The sequence below is a fragment of the Rhea pennata genome, chromosome Z, assembly GCF_028389875.1.
Source record: "Rhea pennata isolate bPtePen1 chromosome Z, bPtePen1.pri, whole genome shotgun sequence".
Classification (NCBI taxonomy): Eukaryota; Metazoa; Chordata; class Aves; order Rheiformes; family Rheidae; genus Rhea; species Rhea pennata.
This window is the reverse complement of record NC_084702.1, coordinates 47,236,220-47,259,078: the sequence shown is the minus strand read 5'-3', so window position 1 is coordinate 47,259,078 and position 22,859 is coordinate 47,236,220. Positions and strand designations below refer to the sequence as shown.

The 22,859-nt window shown below is 39.5% G+C and overlaps 1 protein-coding gene across 2 annotated transcripts in view; it reads left to right on the top strand.

Moving 5' to 3' along the window:
• The window catches only part of LNPEP (leucyl and cystinyl aminopeptidase), a 68,722-nt gene that overhangs the window by 21,540 nt on the left and 24,323 nt on the right, over positions 1-22,859 (top strand). Inside the window, exons 2-9 of one of the 2 annotated variants that reach the window (XM_062600298.1) lie at positions 2,113-2,219; positions 5,069-5,909; positions 10,748-10,886; positions 16,399-16,530; positions 18,985-19,105; positions 19,807-19,961; positions 20,292-20,405; positions 22,516-22,647. In XM_062600298.1, the coding sequence (XP_062456282.1) occupies positions 5,092-5,909; positions 10,748-10,886; positions 16,399-16,530; positions 18,985-19,105; positions 19,807-19,961; positions 20,292-20,405; positions 22,516-22,647 (1,611 nt within the window). In that variant the 5' untranslated portion in view covers positions 2,113-2,219; positions 5,069-5,091. The remainder of the gene's footprint in view (positions 1-2,112; positions 2,220-5,068; positions 5,910-10,747; positions 10,887-16,398; positions 16,531-18,984; positions 19,106-19,806; positions 19,962-20,291; positions 20,406-22,515; positions 22,648-22,859) is intronic. The other variant, XM_062600297.1, reaches the window with a different exon arrangement.

Here is a 22,859-nt window from a genome sequence, read left to right as displayed (position 1 = left end):
TCACCCTCTGATTGTTCCTGTGTGATGAAGGGTTCCAACTTAGTTAATATATTGAACTTGAGTATTGTTGTAAAGTTGCTTTGTAATTTGCAAAGGGATATAAAAGTGAAAGATGTGTATTTTATAGGAACAAGGAAAGTGCCCTACTTTAGTTTGTTCTGATTAATTACTCTCTACTTTGTGGTCCTTAAGTCATACCACTTTTTACTACCTAGATGCGACTGTGCTGTTGACAAGGACACATTAAATCTGCTGAATATATCACATCCTTTGTATTGTAGTGTCCTGTTTTAAACAATATCTGAATTTCCTATCTAAGACTTGTATCCTCTTTATGGAAGCCAACAGACTAGCCTTATTATGGTCTCCTGAATAGTGTAATGGGAAGATACCTCGTAACATGTTTTCAGGCACCTGTGTTGCAAGAAGCCTCTCTAAAGAAATTTATGAGTAAACATCTACTTTAGGAAGTTGTCTGTCCTCCTCCAGCTTTGCAGTGTAGGAAGACTGGCTTTCTGGATTAATGTCTACCACATCTAGTTTTTAACCTCACACCTCTTCCCCAGGATTGTTTCTAAACTGAGTATTTGGACTACTCACTGCTAGATGTAACATAGATCGTGTAGTAATGAAGTTATTGGAAATCTTTAATTTGCAGATTATGAGTGCACCTGAAGAATTTGTAGGGGGAGAAAACTGTGTAAATTCACTTTCACTTGGAAGCATTTCACCTTTTAACTGCTGTAAGGGCGCTGGCTATCCATCTGGACTTCTTGAACTGTAAGAACTCGGATCAAGGATTGAGTACCATTTCATCAGAGCTAACTAGGAGCAGCATAAAACCCAGACAAATGGATCTTTTTATCCGTTTATACACCCTTGTGTTAAGTGGATTCTGCAGCTGTTGTTTAGTAAGAATTTAAATTTAAATTGTGCGTGATGACAGAATATTTATGCTGTGTGTTAGCAACTCAAGTAATTGCTTTCTTAACCGTGGATCACACCACTTATCCGTGATAACACCTGGATCTGTTGTTAAGGATTCTTCAGCTTGCTTTGTCCATGCTATAGACTTGTGAGTGGTGGACCAGTAGAACCATGTTGCTTCTCTGTAGGGTGAACTTTCCAAGTCTCGGAGTTATACTCATTTTTTCTGCCCTTTTTAGAGCCCTTCATTGGTATCTGAATTAACCTGTTCAAATCTCTAAATTAACGTGCTATGATGTTTTGCAGTTTGGTTGCTTGTCTGTGATTATACTTAGTATGCAAGAAGATGGTGAAATATGATGGTTGCAATCATGTTCCTGAGCCTGCTGCTTTACTTACAACTTGCTTCAGTTAAGAATACCTATTGCATCCTTCCTATGGGATATTTAGCTCTTGCTGCAGCAGCTCATGGGCTTAAACTGAAAGGTCTTCAGAGTTCAATCTCCATGGCTGATGTCTCACACTGTCATGTTATAAATCACAGTAAACCAGTAGGAAGCAAACAAATTTAGAGTTTATCTGAATGTAAATGCTTTAAGCATGTGTGCTGTGGTTCCTGTCTGAAAAGTAGCCTGACTTCTATGCTTCTGTGCATGCATATTTCAACACAAATAACTCCAGCAACCTTTTGGTACTTTGGATGCATTCCAATGGAAGAATGTGATGTGGATGATGCCCTTGACCTTGAGTAAGGTTCTGGCCTTGCAGCTGGTGATCAAACTGATAGGCCAGTATGACATTTTTTGGCAGTACAGAATAACCAAGGCCTTCACTTCTTCCAGTTTTTGCAAACAGCTCCGTAGTAATTCATTTTTAACTGCTGTTTCTCTAGAAATGAATGTCTCTTAGGTGCTAAAACAGACTTATTTTGAAAATAACTTTCATTCTAGCTTTTCTGTCTTATTTTTTTCCAGATTTTTCATATAATTCTTCTTGATCAGAAGAGTTGTTAGTGTACATGTTCAAGATCTAAAGGGTTTTTGAAAATACTAAGGTAGTTTGCTTTAGTAGAAACATACAAAATAATCTCTTAAAAAAGCTAATGGTTCTGTGAGTAGCAGAGCTGATGAAGCCTACTTTCTGCCAGTTTTATGTTCTGTGTTACCTTTCTCCTTCCTTCTGCAGTGCCTCCCCTGTCTTCTACCTCTTTTGCTGGCCATGAGGCAGCAGGTGCCATGGCTGGGGTTGGAGCTCTGTACTGATTGACTGCTACCTTTTGGAGTGGTTAAGATGTGAGTTTTAATACCTGCCTTTCCTACAGATGTTGACTTCTGTGTCTTTCTCCTGTCAGAAGTTGATTATTTTGCGGCGGGATTGGGTGGGATTTTAAGGAATTTGGTTATCCTTGAGTCTGCTGTCAAATGTGACTGAAGTTAGCCAGCAGTTTTGAAAAGCAACCAGTTGAGGGAGTAATCGAGAAACAACCATAAAAGTAGCTTAGGGATCTATGAACTATTCTTGGAATTGTAAGAGAGCTTTCCTTGCACAATTCCCCCCCACCACCACTAGTTTATCTATCTCTTTTCACTTGGAAATCCCTCCCCTTGGAGGCCTTGCACAGCAAGGAAATTGATCCGTCTGATAAACATATTGCAATGCTGAGACAAAAGTACTGAATCACTGATGTGCAACCGGGGCCTGAAGGTTTGAACATGAGCACTACCCTGGGAAATACCGTAAGGACAGCAACTTCCAGAAGCCATTTTCACCTAGAGGTTGGACTAGATGACCTCCTGAAGTCCCTTCCAACCTGAATTATCCTGCAACTCTCTTCATAATTAGACCAGGAATAAGCAAGTAGACCCAAATTCCAGTAAACTGCCTGCTTTAATCCACCTCTGTACTGCTTGTTGAGTTTGACCAGTGCACCTTGCTCTTACTGGTTTGTGTGGGATAGGATTTTTTTATTTTTTTTATTTTTCACTTTTCTTTTTAAATTTTGTGGAGACATATTTCAAGTTGGCCTTTTGTAAAGTAACTGAGTAGTTTTTGTTTTGAGATGCAAGATGCCTATTTATGAAGTTATTTTGAAGGGATCAGAATGGTATGTCAGTTTAATACTGAAAGAAGTGGCAGACTTAAGTATCTTTTAGATGTTTAATATATAGGGATATCACACAAAGAAAAAAGCATGATGGATGGAACATGGGCTGAAATAAGTCTTTCCATCCTTTTCAGTGTTACAGCAACAAACACCGAAGTATAGAGTTTGTGGCCTTTAAACAGAAAGTCTTGATACATTTTAAAGTAAATGTTAAGTGGTTTGCTATTTGTAGTTTGGAGGGAGACAGAAAAAATCCTTGCCTCTTTTCTTGTAGGTGTTTTATTTTTGTCTCTGGAAATTTCAGTCATATGGAAACCAGACTTCAAAAAACAACTCTTCCCACCCCCAAACTTCCCAAATCAAGAAGCTTCACACATACCCCCAATGTTTTTTTTTTTTCTTCTGCTAGTCTGTTTCAAGTCTTGCATCCTATCAACCAACTAGTTAGCTAGATTCCTGAAGCTATTTGTCTAATCACTTTGTATACAATATTAACCTCCAGTATTGGGTGGGAACTTAGCATTTTATATAACAAATCAGTAATGTATTATAGGTGCACTGATGCTTCAATCTATAGATTACCCTACCAAGTTCTAGGAAAAGAATATTCTTGTCAAAAATTATTAAAAGTCAACCTACGTTTCAGTATTTTCCAAATTCAAAGAAAATTTTTTCTTTCTCATTATGAAAACATTGACTGTGGAAGATAGAGGCTTTTTTTTTTTTTGACTAACAGAGTTCCTTCGTGTTTGAAGGAGCTTAGTTTTGTTTCTGCAAGTCATGCAGCTTGACAAAAGTTTTGTCTACTCCTATAGAAAGAAGCTGTTAGAAGAGACCTAATTCAGGTTACTTATAAATTGCACAGGCCTAAAAGTTGGTAGTGGGATTCTTTGTGCAAGAAATCTCCTCCATATTGAGGGCTTTTCCATTCAAGTTATTCTGTTCTCCTCCAGACAACTGTTATCCTAACGAAGGCCAATTAAAATCCTTTGTAAGATTTTTTTTTTTTTTTAATGGTGCACTGGATATGGACTCAGTATACAAACAAGCTTTTTGCTCTTAAGTAATCCAGTTTTGGCTGTTCAGAATCAGCTCCTTCTATCTACTTTCTTCCCCACAGTGTTTTTAGCTTTTCCATGCTTTTCAATGAGCAGGTTAGCTGAAAGATAGGTGTGACCAGAGATGATTAAAATGTAATTACATATGAAATAGGAGGAATATCTGATACTTATTAAAATTTAGATGAATTTGAACTCGTTCTGTACTGTATATTCAGTGATCTGTTAACTGTTAAAGACAAATTTTATGGAGACAAGCTTTTCTCTAATTGGCACAGATCTAGTTTCTTACCTGCAGGGAATGTTTCAAGGATTGTATGAGCTGTATCTTAAACAATGAGATCAATCAGAATTGTAATTTTTATATTTCCCTTTTTGTGTAAGAAAAATACGCACTTATTTCTCTCTCTCTCTCTCTTTTTTTTCAGGAATTGAGTGAAAAGTTGTTTTAAGGAAAAAGGTCCATTGACCTTTTTATGTTTATATCTGCCAGCACCTTGGTAGCTCTGTCCTTTAATAAAAAGCTCAGTAACTAATATATTCAGAAACACCTTAAAAAGTGTATTGGTTTGTCCTGCAACATAGAGCTTTCTATGTTAATTGCCTTTGTTAAATACAGTATGGGTTATTGGAGTAGCAAAAATGTAGCCAAGACAGTGACATCAATGTAGTGGGAGTGCTGTGCAGTGATGTAGCTCATCCCCAGTGGTGATGTGAGACATGGTCAACTACATGCAAGGAAAACATCTTCTTGAAGTGCAGAAAAGCACAAGGTGTAATTTTAGTTCAATAAGATAACAGTAGGCAAAACAGCATGGAAATGTTTTCCGGAAACAAACCTGAGAGAGAAAATTGCAGAGCTCTTGAAATGATGTGCTGTTTAATGTTTCCCATGCTTTAACTCAGTCAGTAATCTTTGGAGTATTATAATCATGCCCTTTGTTTTTTATCAGGTAACGTATGTTCTTTCCTGTTTCAGATCGAGTTCAGTTGCCAAGGAATATGATTGAAAACAGCATGTTTGAAGAAGAGCCTGATGTGGTTGATTTGGCAAAAGAGCCTTGCTTACATCCCCTGGAGCCCGATGAAGTGGAGTATGAACCAAGGAGCTCCCGGCTCTTGGTGCGTGGTCTTGGAGAGCATGAAATGGATGATGAGGAAGAAGATTATGAATCATCAGCAAAATTGCTGGGCATGTCCTTCATGAACAGAAGCTCTGGTCTCCGGAATAACATGACTGGCTATAGACAAAGTCCAGGTGGATCGTGCTCAGTGCCCTCTACGAGGACCATGGTGGTTTGCACAGTTCTTCTGGTGATTGCAGTTTCAGTAATAATGGTGATTTATCTTCTTCCCAAATGTGCCTTTACCAAAGAAGGATGCTATAAAAAAAATCATACAATGGAACTAATATACCCTTTGGCAACTAATGGAAAGCTATTTCCATGGGCAAAAGTTAGACTTCCTACTGATGTTGTACCACTGCATTATGATCTTGTCTTGCAGCCAAACCTAACCACTCTGAAATTTGCAGGTTCTGTAAAGATAGTGGTTAATGTCATCCAGGTAACTTGGAAGATTGTGCTTCACAGCTCAGGACTTAATATCACCAAGGCAACTATTACTTCAGCAGGAGGGAGTCAAGCAAAGCCAGTTGAATTCCTGGAATATCCACTGCATGACCAGATTGCAATCATGGCTCCTGAAGCTCTCCTTGTAGGACAGAATTACACCCTCAACATAGAGTATTCGTCTAATTTATCAGATACCTACTATGGGTTTTACAAAATTTCTTACAAGGATGAGAAATCTAAGCAAAGGTATGCCACAAATGCTGCTTCTAATTTCTGCTTCTTCTGTAGACTGTGTTCATACGTATGTCTGATCTTGGTGACTGTGCTTTGAGTGAGATGACGAGGGTTGGGTTCCCTGGATGTTTGGTCGCTACAGTTAATCCCTGTAGGACATAAGGGATCTTTAATCTCCTGTTATTTTAAACTAGAATTTAAAAAAATCCTTTTAACCTTTTCCTTGTGTTGTTGACACTTTATGCAAAGCTGAGCTATCAGGGAAGGAGAAGTTATCCAGGACTAAAATCAGCATTACCCGGAAAAACTGACTTTTGTGGGGAAGTTCATTAAGGCAGGGTAGCTTCTTCCTCAGTTCAGTGTGTTTTCTGTACTTACAGATAGCTGCGGTGTGGGGCTTTTTGCTTATTTTTTTTTCCTCTCTGCTGATGTTCTTGGCTGGTAGATAGCGACATGGCTGTGGGGATCAGTGCTTCTTACCAAGAAGGCTGATATGGACAGGCCACACTCCAGCCCCCTCAAGAGGGGCCGTAGGCTCATCATAGAGTTAAGATTGTTTGTTTCCTTGTTAGAATATGACAGTCTATGCAGGTCATCTAGGAGCAAAGACAGACACAAAAAATGAAAGACTAGAAAGAATAGTTGGGATCAAGTTAAGACTCTTTAGCTGATAGGGAAGTAGTCAAGAAGGGTCTACGAAACAATTGCTAAGTAAAACAAGAATATAAACAGGTAACAGCTTGCACTAAGAAATGTTAAGACCTAGAGTTAAAAAACAGAGGGGAGGAATGTGACACTGAGGAAGAAGCAAGAAAAGTTTAATCAAAGTTACAAAATTTCTGCTGCCAGAGTGAGTTTGTGTGAAAAAGTCCAAAAGATTAAGTAGCTTTTGTTCCCTGAAAAGGGAATGCAGTTTTAATATTAATCACCACTAGCCTTACCTTTTACAAATTGACAATGTAGTCTTGAAATTTTGCTCTGGAGAGAGGATCACACTGGAGTTTTATTTATCTTCACAGTCTTGTTTTAAAAGTCAGTTCATTGAGCTGTCACTAGCTTTTTCTGTGAGCCTTCTTGAAAAATAAAGCAGAAGTGTGGGATAATCAGTCATAACTTTTCTCTCTCAATTGAGATCTAATCACTATTCCATTTGTGCTTGAGTTATTCAGATCCCTCAAGGATAGCTCATTTAAAAATCCCTCAAGGATAGCTCATTAAAAAAAAAAAAAAAAAAAAGAAAGAAAGAAACAAGGCTACTCGGTGTAAAGATGATTTCCTAGACCATTAGGAAGGTGTCTGGAATAAGGAAAGAAGTATTCCTATTACTTTACTCTTTAAATAAAAGTACAGTAAACTTTGCTCTAGATTCAGGAAGCCTCCTGCTAACTACTGCTAAAAAGAGACTTTTAAACCAAAAGAAAAATATCTTTTCTAAAATCTACTTACAGTTTACCTTTAAAGTTTCCCCTTGAATAGATGAAGTGCATCTATGACATACTGCTGAAATGTAGAAAAAGTTTGCACATACCGGGGAAACAACTGGTGCTGCTGAAACAACGGGTGTGTTCAGAGGAACTATAGAGCACAACCTGGTTCTCAGACTGATCAGCAACTGAGATAAAGTGGAGGCTTTCTTCCCTCCTACGTGTTCCTGTTGATCTTTACACAATGTAGTCTGGAGGGCTTTTTTCTTTTTTTTTTGATCAAGCATCAATTATTGATAGCCCCATTATTCTGGCATTATAAAGAAAATACAAGATTGTCTTGCTACAAGATTAAATGAAATGCTGTCAGAGCTAAGTAACTTATCACAGACATTGCAAGACATGCATTACCATGAAATATGAAGAGAAATGAGATTTTTTTTTGGTTTTCATATTTCTTTGTAGTCTGATGTAGCTGCTGAAGCTTTTAAGTTTTTTCCTTCTATTTTGCTGTAGCAGAAAGAGGATATGTAAGTGTGGACAAAGGTCAAAAATGATCTGTCAATAGCATGTTTGAGTTTTTTAGAGATTGTTTTTTTGATTCCCCTTCAGTGCAGCAGTACCTACTTTCATGCAGGGTGTGGATGTAGTACGCCCTTTAACTTGCATGTTTTTAGTAAATGCTCTTCAGATAACTTTTCTGCTTATACCAGCATGTCTGTTGCCTTGCCTGCCCCTTTTTATTTCCAGGGGCTTTGTATGGTTAATGTCAGTGGTTTTAGAAATACGGGCTATTACAAGGGCATCTGTTTTTATTACATTTTCATGTAAAACTTGAGCTATCAAATTGTTATTGCAACGTGAAAATATTTTTTCATACTAGTCTCTCTTTTCTTTTTGGAGGGCTTTTTTGCATTGCAACAAAAGTATTAAAGCCTGTCAAATAGCAAGATGTCTAATTATTGCCAAATGCAAAGTTAAAAAAAAAAAAAAAAGAAGAAAGCACAAGTTGAGAGCTATTTTTATTTTTATGCAAAAAGATTCCTTGCTTTTCATTCTCTTCCTTTTGTAAAATCTCAGGAAAAATAAAACTTCTGACATCAACTACAAGACTGTTGGTCAGAGGGGAAGAAAGACTAAGACATCAAGAGTGGAAATAGAGGCAAATCTTAGGAATAGGCAGCAATGTGACTCCTCAGAAAAGGTGTAGGTCACAACTGTTGGAGTGAAAATCTGGAATAAGTTCTTGTTCTTCACAGGGCAAAAAAGAGCTGTGAGTAGCAGAAACAACAACAACAAAAACCTGTGGGTAGTTTAGCAGTAATTTTTTTTATTTAAACAAACAAAAGCAATTGTAACTGCTGTTCTCTCTGCTGTTTAGTCATAGAATCAGTAAGGTTGGAAGGGACCTCTGAAGATCATCTAGTCCAACCTCCCTGCTCAGCAGGGTCACCTAGAGCATGTTAGACAGGGTTGCATCCAGGCGGGCCTTGAAGATCTCCAGAGAAGGAGACTCTACAACCTCTCTGGGCAGCCTGTTCCAGTGCTCTGTCACTCTCGCAGTGAAGAAATTCCTCCTCACATTCAGGCAGAACTGCCTGTGCTTCAGTTTGTGCCTATTGCCTCTTGTCCTGTCACATGGGACAACTGGAAAGAGTTTGTCCCCACCTCCTTGACACTCTTCCTTCAGGTACTTGTACACATTGATAAGATCCCCCCTCAGGCTTCTCTTCCCCAGGCTGAAGAGGCCCAGCTCTTGCAGCTGTTTCTCATAGGGCAGGTGCTCCAGCCCTCTGATCATCTTCATAGCCCTACGCTGGACTCTCTCCAGTAGCTCCATGTCTCTCTTGTACTGGGGAGCCCAGAACTGGAGACAGTACTCGAGATGAGGTCTCACGAGGGCTGAGTAGAGGGGCAGGATCACCTCCCTCGACCTGCCGGCAACAGTGTTCCTAATGCACCCCAGGATACCATTGGCCTTCTTGGCCACAAGGGCACATTGCTGGCGCATGGTCAGCTTGTCCCCCGGCACTCCCAGGTCCTTCTCTGCAGAGCTGCTCTCCAGAAGGTTGGCCCCCAGCCTGTACTGGTGCCTAGGGTTGGTTTTCCCTAGGTGCAGGACTCTGCCCTTGCCATTGTTGAACCTCCTGAGGTTCCTCTCCGCCCAACTCTCCAGCCTGTCCAGATGTCTCTGAATGGCAGCACAGCCCTTGGGTGTATCAGCCACTCCTCCCAGCTTGGTATCATCAGCAAACTTGCTGAGGAGGCACTCTGTCCCCTCATCCAGGTCATTGATGAAGAAGTTGAACAGGATGGGACCCAGTACTGAGCCCTGGGGGACGCCACTAGCCACAGGCCACCAGCTAGACTCCACGCCACTGATGACGACCCTCTGAGCTCTGCCTTTCAGCCAGTTCTCAATCCACCTCACTGTCCACTCACCTAACCCACACTTCCTGAGCTTCTCTAGGACGGTGTTATGGGAGACAGTGTCAAAAGCCTTGCTGAAGTCAAGGTACACAACATCCGTTGCCCTCATCTATCCAGCCAGTCACTCCATCGTAGAAGGCTATCAGGTTGGTTAAGCAGGATTTCCCCTCTGTGAATCCATGCTGGTTACTCCTGATCACCTTCTTTTCCTCCATATGTCTGGAGATGGCATCCAGAATGAGCTGTTGTATCACCTAGTCCTTAACTAGACTTGAATGGGCAAAATTCTTGTTGAGCTCCCAAGGTTGTCTTGTAGAATTCAGCTTAAAGAGGCCCTCTAGGAAAAGGCATAATTTCTGCAGCTAGTTAATATCAAAATACTCAGGAGGGGGAGAAGGGAACATGCACCTCTGGGAAATGGATAATGTGCTTCTCTGATAAAACTAGCTATTGGATCAAAGGCAGACAAGTGCATGGACTTAAACAGCATCCAACTACCAGCCAGCAAAGGGAGCAGGGAGATAGTCATATGAATTGTAGGAACAGCTGCAGAAGGAAGCTCAATGGTTAGGTGCGAAAGTTTCCCTGTGTCCTCTCTGCCACTGAGGTTTCAAAACTTTCATTTAGTGGGCATGCCTACAAAATGAATTTTTCAGTTTGCTTTAAGTTTTGTTCCTTCTTATTGGGGGACTTTTAAAGCTGCTGGACTTAAATTTTCATGACTGTTGTTGTTCCAAGTATAAGCTAAGAAAGCAAAAAAAAATTCAAGCAAGTGAACCCTCAAATAAACAATTTGTTTTAAAAAACCTTTTGTTTCTAATCCTAAGGAAATGCTTAGTCTAACTGGACCAATCCAATCATCTGTTATAGGAAAAGTTCTGCCATATCAAAATATCAAAAGATTTTGTAGAAAAACGACTGTACTGTAATGTACAGAAACTGATATTTCTCCTTTTTCATAAATTTTAACTTGCTCTCCTCTACCCTTTTCATTAGGTGGTTTGCAGCAACTCAGTTTGAGCCTCTGGCAGCAAGGTCTGCTTTTCCATGCTTTGATGAACCAGCATTTAAAGCTACGTTTCTAATCAAGATCAAGAGAGACGAGCAACTTTCTACCTTGTCAAATATGCCAAAGGTACTCTTATGGAAGAATTTTAGTAGAGCTATCTTCTGTGTAATCTATTTAAGTGCTTTTTAGTATGTTTCTGTTGTGATGATGTCCAGCAGACTGACTTAAACAGGTAAGCTATAAACTGTATGACTTTATAAAGAAGTGACCATCTCTTCCTCAAAGGCTAGAAACTAAGTAGTTTTATAGAGGAAACAACTGTTTAATACATTGCATAATGTAGGGATATTGTGGGCACAGCTGAATGGCTACAGAAGGGATTCCTGTTACATGTAAATGTATCACTGTTTATAAGGATTTTTGTTGTTGGTTGCATCAGTCTCAAATGACCTTAAGATACGCTTTTGAGGTTTTTATGTTTTCTGATACTGTGCATATGTAGAAGACTGGAATATAGCTATCAATAGTATGTGTACCCTAGGAACAATCCGTGAAAGAGATGCCTGATTTGGAAGGGTGTGCTTTCAAGTCTTGGCAGAAGGAAATAGGGTGTGAATAGGGACTCAAATCCTGAAATTTGAATGAGGAGTCTGAAGTCCCATCACCTAGACCCTTGCAGCCAAAATCTTGTAAGAGTGTATCTGCATTTTATGGTGACCATTAAGCCTTTGGAGATATCTGTAGAAATCTAGTTCATTTGGGCAGTCTTGCTAGACTGACTCATTACCTATACTGTCTCTGAATGAGGTCCCCTTTCATCAAAAACTTAACATTTTTTATCACCCAATAGAGATACACTAACATTGGTGTTAATCTAACCAGTAATGGAAAAAACTACACACTTTATGTTGATGGAACATGTATGTATACAGTGCAGTTAGGGTTCCAGAAGGCTATCTAAGGTATTGATGTAGCTATCTTGTTTTCAAAAACCAATCTAATAACTGTGCTCATGGGAAATAATCTCTTGCTCATACTGGGTGAATATGTAAGTTCATGGGTTTGAGGTCATTCTCAATCATTACTTTTATAGGATTGCAGCACTGGTTTCCAGCCCTAAAAGTATTTTATTTGCTGTTCTTTTCTTCACTGAAAGAATTGCAGTACAGACTTCAATGGACATCTTTCCTGTTCATGTAAGCAAGGAGGGGTGTTAGCTCACTTTCCTCTGCTAAAGAGTTGAATGTGGCTTGAGGCAGCTTGCATAAAAGAGCTTTAGTTTTTCATCTGTAGAAAGCAAACCACAATTTAACATTGCTGCATATGTGAAGCAGACATTGCTGAGCCAATTGCAAATAGTTCATAAAAGTCTATCATTTTCTTAAGTGTACCTTCCACAAATGATGGGTCCTCTGAAAGACACATTTGCCAGCAAAATTTTCTTTTTTCCTCTTCTGCTGCACCACATTGCCAGCATAGACTTCCATAGAAAGTCATTCCTTAGTCTGCTGCTAATGTAATCTTTGTATCTTCTGTATCCTCTCTTGCTCACGGACATGATTATAAGGAAGAATATTCTGTGACAGTTTTTGTGTCTGTTGAGTCAGACAGAATTATCACACTTAACATCTAGCTCCTTGGCTGCGAATGACCGGCAAAGGAAGTGGAGAGAAAAATAACCATCAGTTCTGCTTCAGCTGTGGTTGGCCAGCTGAGAAAATTGGTTGAGGTTAATTAAAGAGTCTTTGCAATGCAGGGAAAATTCATAAAATAAACAGAAGCTTGTGATAAGTATCTTCTACTTCCCAGATCGTGTTACTGCTCTAGTACTGGGGAGCCCAGGTAGACACCTGCTTTCCAAGAGAAACATGGAGCTACTGGAGAGAGTCCAGTGTAGGGCTATGAGGATGATCAGAGGGCTGGAGCACCTGCCCTATGAGGAATGGCTGCGAGAGCTAGGTCTGTTTGGAGCCTCTTGGAGAAGAGAAGACGGGGGGGGGGGGGGGGGGGGGGAATCTTATCAATGTGTACAAGTACCTGAAGGGAGGGTGTCAAGGAGATGGGGACAAACTCTTTTTGGTTGTCCCATGCGAAAAGACAAGAGGCAATAGGCACAAACTGAAGCACAAGAAGTTCTGCCTGACCGTGAGGGGGAATTTCTTCCCTGTGAGAGTGACAGAGCACTGGACAGGTTGCCCAGAGAAGTGGTGGAGTCTCCTTCTCTGGAGATCTTCAAAGCCTGCCTGGATGCAACCCTGTCTAACATGCCCTAGGTGACCCTGCTTGAGCGGGGGGGGGGGGGGGGGGGTGGACTAGATGATCTCCAGAGGTCCCTTCCAACCTCACCCATTCTATGTAACCATCTGTGTAACTATCAGGATCATTAGGTGCTACTGTTTCATTTTACCTATCTTTAAAATCTACTGTGCTGTCCCTTAAATCACATGTCTTCAGTATAACTTTTTGCTGCTTCTGGAAATCTTCCCTATTTAGAAATCGTTAATGCCTATTCAGAGGCTTGAAATGAAAAGCATTGCCTGTCTGCTTTCTTAGTATATCTGTAAATGCACACTGTTGTTAGTAATAGCCTTGTCCAGAATAAAAAGCAATGGCCCTCGCTATAGCAGCAGGCATACCTACTTCCTTGCCTTTCTTCCCCCATAGGGCAGGCCTCCAACCTGCCTTCTTTGGTAAGTGCTTTGTTTGGTTATTTAATCTAGTCATTCCGTCAACTTCCCTATTTTCTCCCCTGAGTTCACTCGGCTTTCCTATGTTTTGCGCAAGATGTTTGTGCAACTTTGTGCGGGCAGGAAGAAGTCATCTGGGGAACCAGTGCATTTGTTTTTGGCATCAAGCAAGGCTTTGAGAGTTCAGGTCTTCCTCTAAACTTGCAAGTGGGTCATCTGATGCAGCGCACGGTGAGTTTCAGCAGTTATGAGCAGCTGTTTTAGCCTTCCCAAGACAATCTGCAGAAAAGCCACTTGGAGCTGAAGCTCTGTGTTGGCAAGAATTGTGATTTGAATTCAGTGACTGGTTCAGCAAACATGCCTGAAAGAGCAGCTCTGTTTTTTCTTTAGTGAATTTCTTGTCTTGTTGTCTGAGGATCATCCTGTGATTAATCTGGAACTAGCAGGCTCCTGCAGTGTAGAGACATGTAAACTAACTCTGGGAAAGAAAGACTGTTATTTGCATTACTCTTGCATCTTCCCATAACCTCTGCCTTGCATTCCCGGTCACACAAAGCATGTATCCGTGGAGCTCTGTGCTGAGGAGGGAGCTGCTCCCCTTCCTTTTCTGTCTCTGCTCAACTGTGAAGACTGTTGCAGAGCAGCTGGCAGCTCTGTTGGTGCTGTCAGAGCTGTTTTATACTTGACATATGTGCACACCACAAGCTTTCATCCACATGGAGAAAATCTGTTGAAGAGCTGCTTTTGCTGTAAGATCATTAATGCATCTCTCTTCTTCCTCACCTCAAGGCCTATTTACATGCAAGTTTTGCTTTTCTTGCTGCAGAGAAACATTCTTTGAAATACTTTTGCAATATTGTTTCTGAGGAGATAGAAGACCTTCTGAAAATGGAGGTTTGGGAAATGCGACTTTGTAACCATTCTCCTTGTAGTGAAAAATGGGATGTATTGTGCCTTTTTAAATGTTGATATTATGAATTTTCCCTGCTGGTCACTTTAGCTGTGTAACTAGCTGCTCCTGGACTGGAAAGAAACTGCTGCTTCCCATGGTTCCAGCATGATGCCATACACAGAATCATCCTTCAAATGGTTTATGATGCTTCTGCATCATAAATTTCTTTTGAGATGACATGATGCCTCTTGCGCCACTCTTTTTGGCGTTTTCATTCTTACCACTGCTTGTTGTACCATTTGTATTAGCTACAAATCTCTTTTTTCCTCTTCTGCCTTGCATACTATATCTCTTCTGCTTAGATACCTACTTAGGCAGAAGCTGCTGTGCTTCCTTCAAGCTGAGATCCCTCCTACCCTCCTGTTTTGTTAGTCTTTTTCATCTAGTGGTTGTCACTTCCCTTCCCTGCAGTCTCTGTCTTGTTACATTTATGCTTGCTATCTGACCTTTCTCCTGACATACTTCCATCCATTCTTTTTGTTAGTAGCATCTATTGAAATTTTTGAGATGTTTAAAAGTGCATTAAAATTATCATATGCTCTTTTCCTGTTTTTCCCATCCTGCCTCTCAATCTCTGTTTTAAAATTTGGTTCTTGTCTGTGTGATTAATAAAGATTTGAAAAGCTTTCAGTTGTGGAAAAAAGAAATGAAAAGACATTAACAGGAGTGAAGCTGTATATTTAGTGCTGGAGTCAAATGTTAGCGCTCAATTCAGAGGAACAAGTCAGGTTTAATTAAAACTTATCAAAAAGTGATAAGAACGTACTGAACAACTGAATTAATGATTTTGCTAAACAGCAAATTGAAAACAGTTACCTTACACTCATCTGTGTTTACACTCCAAAAAATTTAATTCTTTTTGTTTCCCTCCCTCAACTCCTTATTATTTGATACTATATAATTTCTCCTTTTTGCTGTATGATAGGCCCAATTCTGAAAATAAATACATGTACCTCCTCCCACCTCTAACAGAGCTACAAGTTATCCTGTAATAGCAGCAGGTCTTGGGAATGCTATGCTGAATGTAGAGACTTAAGAAGTCCTTTGTGTGTGTGTGTGTGTGGTTTCCCCCCTCCCCAGTTTATCCAGGAGAAGGTTAAAGGGTGGAATTTATCGTAGTCTATAAATACCTACACGGGCAGGAGATCTCAAGCAGATCTTCTACTAGCATGTACGCAACTGGTATGGCAGCATATAGTAGCTGCCTCAAATTTAGGCTAGAAGTAAGTTATGTGTGTTTTCGAATTTGAATTTTGGACGTTTTTATTATTATTTGTTAATGAGGATAATTGACTTGGAAATCAATTATCTGCTGCCACAGTAGATAGGTTATCTCTGCTTTATGAAGGAGAAGCTGTAGTAAAGACAGAAGTTACGGATTTGCTAAAGGAGTTCGAGAATAAAATTCTGTTCATGTACAGAGAAGGGATGATATTAGGCTCACACACGAAGATCAGACTACGTAATTACACTGTTTTTTTTTCAAGCCTAAAAATTCATTCCTCTTTCAGCATGGCAGTTGAATGTTGATCATTTTTTATGCAAATCTTGTCTAAAAATAGCTTCCTCACCCCCATGCATTTTTATTTGAGAAGAGCTGCTTTCTGGGAAGAAATGATGATTCATTTGTTCCAGAAAGCATGTGGGGGGCTTTTGTATTGGGGGCTTTAAGTGTGAACTAAGAGAGATGCAAGGTTTCTCTGTCACAATGCTGTTTTCTAGTAATATGTTGTAATGAAACTTGACAAATTTTTTTGGAGTAAGTAGGCTTAAATGCTCCAGGTCTCCTCAAGTTATTAAACTATGAATAATTTAAATGTGGGCTGTGGGTCTTGTCTATCCTGTCAAATCATAAGCAAACTTGCAGAACATCTTTACCTTTTAGTTACAAGCTGTTGCTAGCCATTTGTGAAGTAATTTTATAACTTACCACTGACTGCTCGCATGTCTTAGTCTTCTGTTGCCTGCAATAGTAACAATAGTTTTCTTTTACCTGCAGAAAGCCACTACTCCTGTGACAAATGGAATTGTGCAAGATGAGTTTTTTGTGAGTTTAAAGATGAGCACCTACTTGGTAGCCTTCATTGTTGCAGACTTGAAAAACATCAGCAAAGAAACTAATGGGACTCTGGTATGTTTGTTCCCCTCAAAGTACCCTCTCGGGAGGGGGCGGAGGGAACAACTTTCCCTCCACCCCCAGAAGCCTACATGCCATTTACGTTACAAAACCCTTTTTACTATGTGTTGCAGTAGTGCTGCAGATACGCTCCTCTTTATACTCAGAAACCTGGTAGCTACATCCAGGACATTCTGCCCCCCACAAACTCTGCGTTAGAGCAAATTCCAAACAACCTGAAGTCAGTATTTAGTCACTTGAATACAATGGTTTAATTATTTTGTGTTTCTTTCCCCACCCCACCCCCCAGAGGTTCTGAGAATCTAGCAGTTGGTCCTGTTTAATCTTTGTCCTTAGCAGGGGTTTGGTCCTGCAAGGTCAGTGAGCAGTTCCTACAATGTATGCAATTACAGTAAGTAAATAAATAATAATACTAAAAGATCCTCCTTAATCTTGCTCACAAGAGGTGCAAGAGTTTCATGTGACTTTCATGGCTGTAGCAGGAGCTGCCCCTTTGTGGTGGTATGTGGGAATTATCAGTACCTGCCTAGAAAAAGCCAATGGGGTTAGTACTAATAGAGATTCAGAGGGAGAGGAAACTTTTAAAAGCTGTACTGAGCAATGCTATCTTCTAGGCTAGCAAAGTAATACCATTGTTTGCCTAAGTTTCTTCAATCCAGCATACAGAGGTAAAGATACTGGGTTTGTATCAATACACTTTCCTTCTGACTTGGACAAGTTATTGTAGTTACAGCTTAGTAAGATGGGCTTTATTTAGTCCAGCTTGAAGAACTGCATCCCCACCACGACCCTGTTCCCTGCCCGTATGACTGCTATTCAGGTCTTTAATTAAACTTGTTTTCTGGCCAAAGCATTTAGCCTGCTCTTTACCAAGGAGAATATTAACAGTGTACCAAAACTTTCATGTTTGCAGAGAGCCTGAAGCAACTGTCTATGTGGTATGCTCTTCTGTGTTCCTAACAGAGATATTAACTTGCATGGATTGTTTAGCATTTTCATGTCAGTATTTTAGAAATATTTTATGCCAGAGCAAAGAGCATAAGAGGGGAAAAGAAGACTGAATGATGTGTTCTGGCTGAGGGAAGGTGGTTGCATATGCTGCTCCTCCGTTCTGACCATTAGAAGCAATAAAAGACTATGAGAATCATGTGGGTCTCTGAGCCCCCTAAGCCTTAACCAAGCTAGGGAAGTCCGGCAAAGTTTAGAAGACACCCGTGCCCAAGGGATCTAGCAACGTGTAGGAGTGCTGATCTGCTTGGGGAGAGAAAGCACAAGAATGATCATAGCAAATCAGGCCAACATCTCGGTGGTGGGATGTTCTGCTGCCAACAGTGGGTAATCGGCCTGGGAGACTGTAAAAGGAGGGCACGCATATATTGTTTTTCTAGAGATGCAGTTTCATCTTCCAGCAATTTGTGGCCTGTAGAGACAAAAAATCTGAACTAACCAGTTCCCATAAAATGAGCTTATTGTCATGGATGTTATAATGACAAGCCTGAACTTGGAGTGTGTGAAGTTGCTTTATGTTGATAATGTAGTGAATTTTTTTCCAAAAGATCCTAGATGACTTTGTTTTTTTGAGCTTAAAATTTGCTGCTGATTAAGTCTTTGTAATTCCAGCAACACTAGATTAAATCTCTGCTGCTATGTACTTGGTTTTGATCTGCTCAAAAATTAAAAGTGCACCCTATTCATCTACTTGAAATGTTATTTGTTCTTGGATTCATAGCCTAAAGGGAGGCCAGCTTAAGGGTTTTCTTGTTAGTAGTTTTGTTGATTTGAGGGTATATGTGCTAGAGTTGAAAATATAAAGGGGAACAGAAAAATTAGTCTCAACATTTTTTGTGCATTTAAACACACCTTAAATCTGGATGAAGTGGGTTCTTGTTAACTGATCAACATTCTTATTGTTGTAGCTACCTTGGCATGAGTGAAGGGAGAACTTAAATTTTCAATTTTTAGGAAAGCTTTTTACACTGAATCTGATACTACCCCTGCCTTAGGGGCAGTAATGATTTGATGCAAATCATTAGTTCTTGAGTGAATTTCTTGCGGATGGTATTAGTGTTGTCATAGTGATAATTGAAAATTACAAATGAATCAAGGTTTGCAGGGAGGATCAGTTAATAATGGGATGTGAAAGGGGAAATAGATGAACTTTTGTTTGTGCAAACTCTTCTTGAGGAACGTCCTAAAGGTGTCATAAAACAGCTGATAGCCTTGCACTGCCCTTGCCTACACTTCTGTTAATTGGATAGGCTATATGTTCTGTATGTAGCAAAAATCTTCAAAGACAGCTTGATAATCAGGGTTTGTAATGTGTGTCCCCTGAAAGTGTGCCCCAGAATTTGGTCCTATCTGTTTCGGGGGTTTTTGCCTGCTTCTCTTTTACTTCTAGAGTTTTTGTGGCTGTACATTTTGAAATATTTTCTTTTCTGTTTGGATTAGGTATCTATCTATGCCATACCGCAGCATCTAAACCAGGTTGGGTATGCTTTAAACACGACAGTGAAGCTTCTGGAATTTTATCAGAAGTACTTTTTAATAAATTATCCTCTTGAAAAAATAGGTAAGACCTTTCTGAACTTTGCCTTTTTTAAATAGAAAAAAAAAAACTCTAAAAACCTGTAATGAACTCTGACAAATACAGGAAAATGTTCCTTTCTTCAAGATGTGCTAAAAAGATAGATAGCATAAAACATCTCTGAAATAAGACTCCCCAAAAATTATTTTAAAAGTCGACTAAGCATTTGACTGAGCAGTAGTGTTAAGTTGGTCCCTAAAATGGAAAATTGTGAGCTTTTTGACTCCAGATTGTTTAGACTTTTATGTGACATCAAAGGAAGAGTCAGTGTCCTTTTAAATGTGACATGCTTGGATAGGGAGATATAAAACTCTTGTCTGTGAGGCGTGTACACCTGTTTGTTATCTGCAATCTGACTTTTCTGTGCATCTGACTGGGAGAGTTCTTAAATGCAGCCTTCTAAGACCACTGCCTTCAGTAGTAGCAGCAGCAATTCCTGCTTGCTTGTGTTCACACAAGATCTTTAGACAAGATTTCTGTAGTGCTTTGAAGTTGTTTGTTACAGAGTATTGCTAGAGAAACATGGCTATAAATCTACAGGGCAGCTTGTGTTTGAAAATGAGCCATAGGATATAAATAACGAGGTTTTTAGGGCTTACGTAATGCAGTCTGTAGACTTAAAATACAGAATTGCTTTAATTAATTATTTTCAACAGTAACCCTAGCCTCTTTCAAATCTTTTCCAGATCTGGTAGCTATCCCTGATTTTCAGTCAGGTGCTATGGAAAACTGGGGCTTGATCACCTTCCGAGAAACGGCTCTCTTGTATGACAACAAAACCTCTTCAGCAAGGGATAAAAAGCGAATAACTGCAGTGATAGCTCATGAGCTGGCACATCAGGTATTGGATCATTGGATCCTTTAAATGCTTTTTTAGAAAACAGTCATCTTACATTTTAATTCCCTTCCTGCTCTCACTGTGACTATGGTGCATATTATATCTGTTTGGAGTGCCGTATTATCTCCAGTACAAAAGGCAGAGTACAGCTCTTATGACCTATGTACTGAGGTGTTCATACAAAGGCATTACTGTGGTTTTGACTAATATATATATATTTTGGCACGAGATTCTTCATAAAGCTGAGGAGTCACTGTACTCATTTTGTTATTTCATCAATTTTAGTGAGTGTGTGTCTTATGGCGAAAAAGGATTGTTTTTGGTCTGTCGTAGTGGTTCGGCAATCTAGTAACTATGGAGTGGTGGAACGATCTTTGGCTGAGTGAGGGATTTGCTACTTTCATGGAGTACTTTGCCATGGAGGAGATTTTTCCGGAATTACATTCAGTAAGTACTTCGTGTAACTAGACTTGTATGTTTACTAAGACCAGATTTTTAATACTGACCACAGAGGACTGATATTTATAAACTCACACGTAAACTTTTTGTGCCCCATTTAAACTATGCTGTATTTCTTTTACATTGGCACTTGATAATACTGGAGGTAATATTGTCTTTTTTATTAATTTTGTTTTTCTCTAACACTTGTTAGTGAAGAAATGTGCAGAAGTAGCCTACATGCAACCTTTCTTTGTTATGTAGCTAAAATATTCTCTGCAAAATAATGGTCATTCAAAGCTGTGCCCGTGTACCAAATTATAACTTAATCTATGTACTGAAAGTCCAAGCATGTTGCTGCCCAAGTTTGTCAGTTTTCAGTTTTCCTGGTAGACTTGGGCAGCTCCAGAGATATGCCTGAAGTCATTCCTATCTTGTCATCATCTTGGTACCTCCCTATGTGTAAACCGATTTGAGATTCAGAGACTAAGGACTTGGTGTAATAACGTGTTATGGTTCCACCCATGAATTCTGATAACTTTGAATTACACTAACAGTACAAAGCACTAACCCACAAGTGCTCTCTTTATGAACATGGCTGAAGGAAGCTTTTTGATGTAGTAACCTAAAGATGTTTTCAAAACTCACTCAGAAACTGAGTGACCTAGCTTTTCAGGCCTTGGATAACATGAGGGATTCAAACATAATCTTTCACCTCCAAGGAGGGAATATTGGCTACTGTGGATGGTAAAGCAACTTAAACATTGAATAAAGGCTGAGAAAAAAATACTAATGGGACTCAAGGGAGAGAGCAGTACACAGAATATAATTTGCCTCCTGATATAGAGATACTTTTTTAGGAGAGAACAGTTCTAGGCTCAGCTTCTGGGACTGCTTACGCAGTTTGCATTAGGGAGTCACTGGATTAAAAAGCCTAAGTGGCTTTTTTCCTGCATGCAGAACTGAGCCCTTCTCAGCATCCTGGCTGTTTAAGAGCATGTCAGCATCTAGGCTCTTAATTTCCCCCAAGTTATTGTTTAAGGAACTGGGACTGATAACTTGGTTCTGTAAATTTCTTTCTTGAATCTGGGTGTTCTAAAAGTTTGTTCATTTGGCCTAAGTTTGTTGTGTTGATGCCTGCCTGCAAGTGTGGTTATATAGCTGTTCTTGTTGGGCACACACATAGTGAGAGGAGGACACAAAATTGGTCTGCTGTTTTAGAAGGAGGCACTTGTCATAAAATGTATTTTGTGCTTCATTTTGAACTGCCTGATAAGCTGCCTTCATCTACATCTAATTTCACCACATGGTGGTGCCAAAAAGTGTTTTATTAAAAGTAAAAAAAAAAAAAAAAAAAAAAAAAAAACCACTCAAAACTTCTCCATTCAGCGAAAATAGCTTTAAAATGTTAACCTTTTTAAAGAGCATCTCCATTTTCTTATATGCTGGTGTATGGTCGCTTTTTGGTAGGGGAGAGGTGAGGTGGGGTTTTTGGTGATGAGTTCCTATAAAGTGGTAAGATTCATTTCTATTCTGCAGAAACTAGGGAGAAGTATGTACTCAATTCTCAATGAAATGTACAATGTATTAACTTCATTATCTTCATCCTAGAAGGAAAGACAGAAGCATCTTCGGTACTAGGATCATTAGAAAAGACAGTGTTCACATGCACACAAATATCATTATTTCACTGCAGGCTTCACTTTTAACATTAAAAGAATGACTTCTTTAGTATGCTTTATAATCCTTGCCTTCCATAAATGAACTGAAAACATTTTGCGCCATATCTGAAATTTGGCGGATACTTGCTTGTTTATTAGCTACCTGTATCTTCTGTAGTACTGAAGATATTTTTAGCTGAGATAAGTACTCAAGGGTCTGGGTTACGGTGCAAATTAAAGATTGAGATACCACTGCTAAAATCTGGCAGAAAGAGGTAGATTTCACAAGTGGTACTCTGACAATACTTTTGCTGCCTTCATTGGCCATATGGTTAGCACAGTTTTCCTAAGGACAGGGGAGCAGACAGTGGAAGTGGAAGAAGAGGACAGGACAAGTTTTATTGTTCTTGCCGTGTGTGTTCTAGCTTCTCAGATACTTGTAAATGTTTCTCTTCTAGGATGAAGATTTCTTAAATCTAATTTTTAAGGCTATGATGAAGGATTCCTTGAACTCTTCACATCCAATGTCGTCTGCTGTTCAGTCTTCGCAACAGATTGAAGAGATGTTTGATGCACTTTCTTATATAAAGGTAACTTCAAAATAAATCTTTGGAAAGTGATTAGCTATAGTAAAAAAGGATGTGAGATTGTGAGTAAGTAGGCATATACTGACAGTCATTTTGGGATATTTTACACGTAGCACAAAGAGTCTTGTTCCCAAGGATATTTCAGTAATGTTTCTGAGCAGCTACGTAATTTTTCTTTAGGAAAAGATTATATGTACTTATCTGTGTCTTAAACA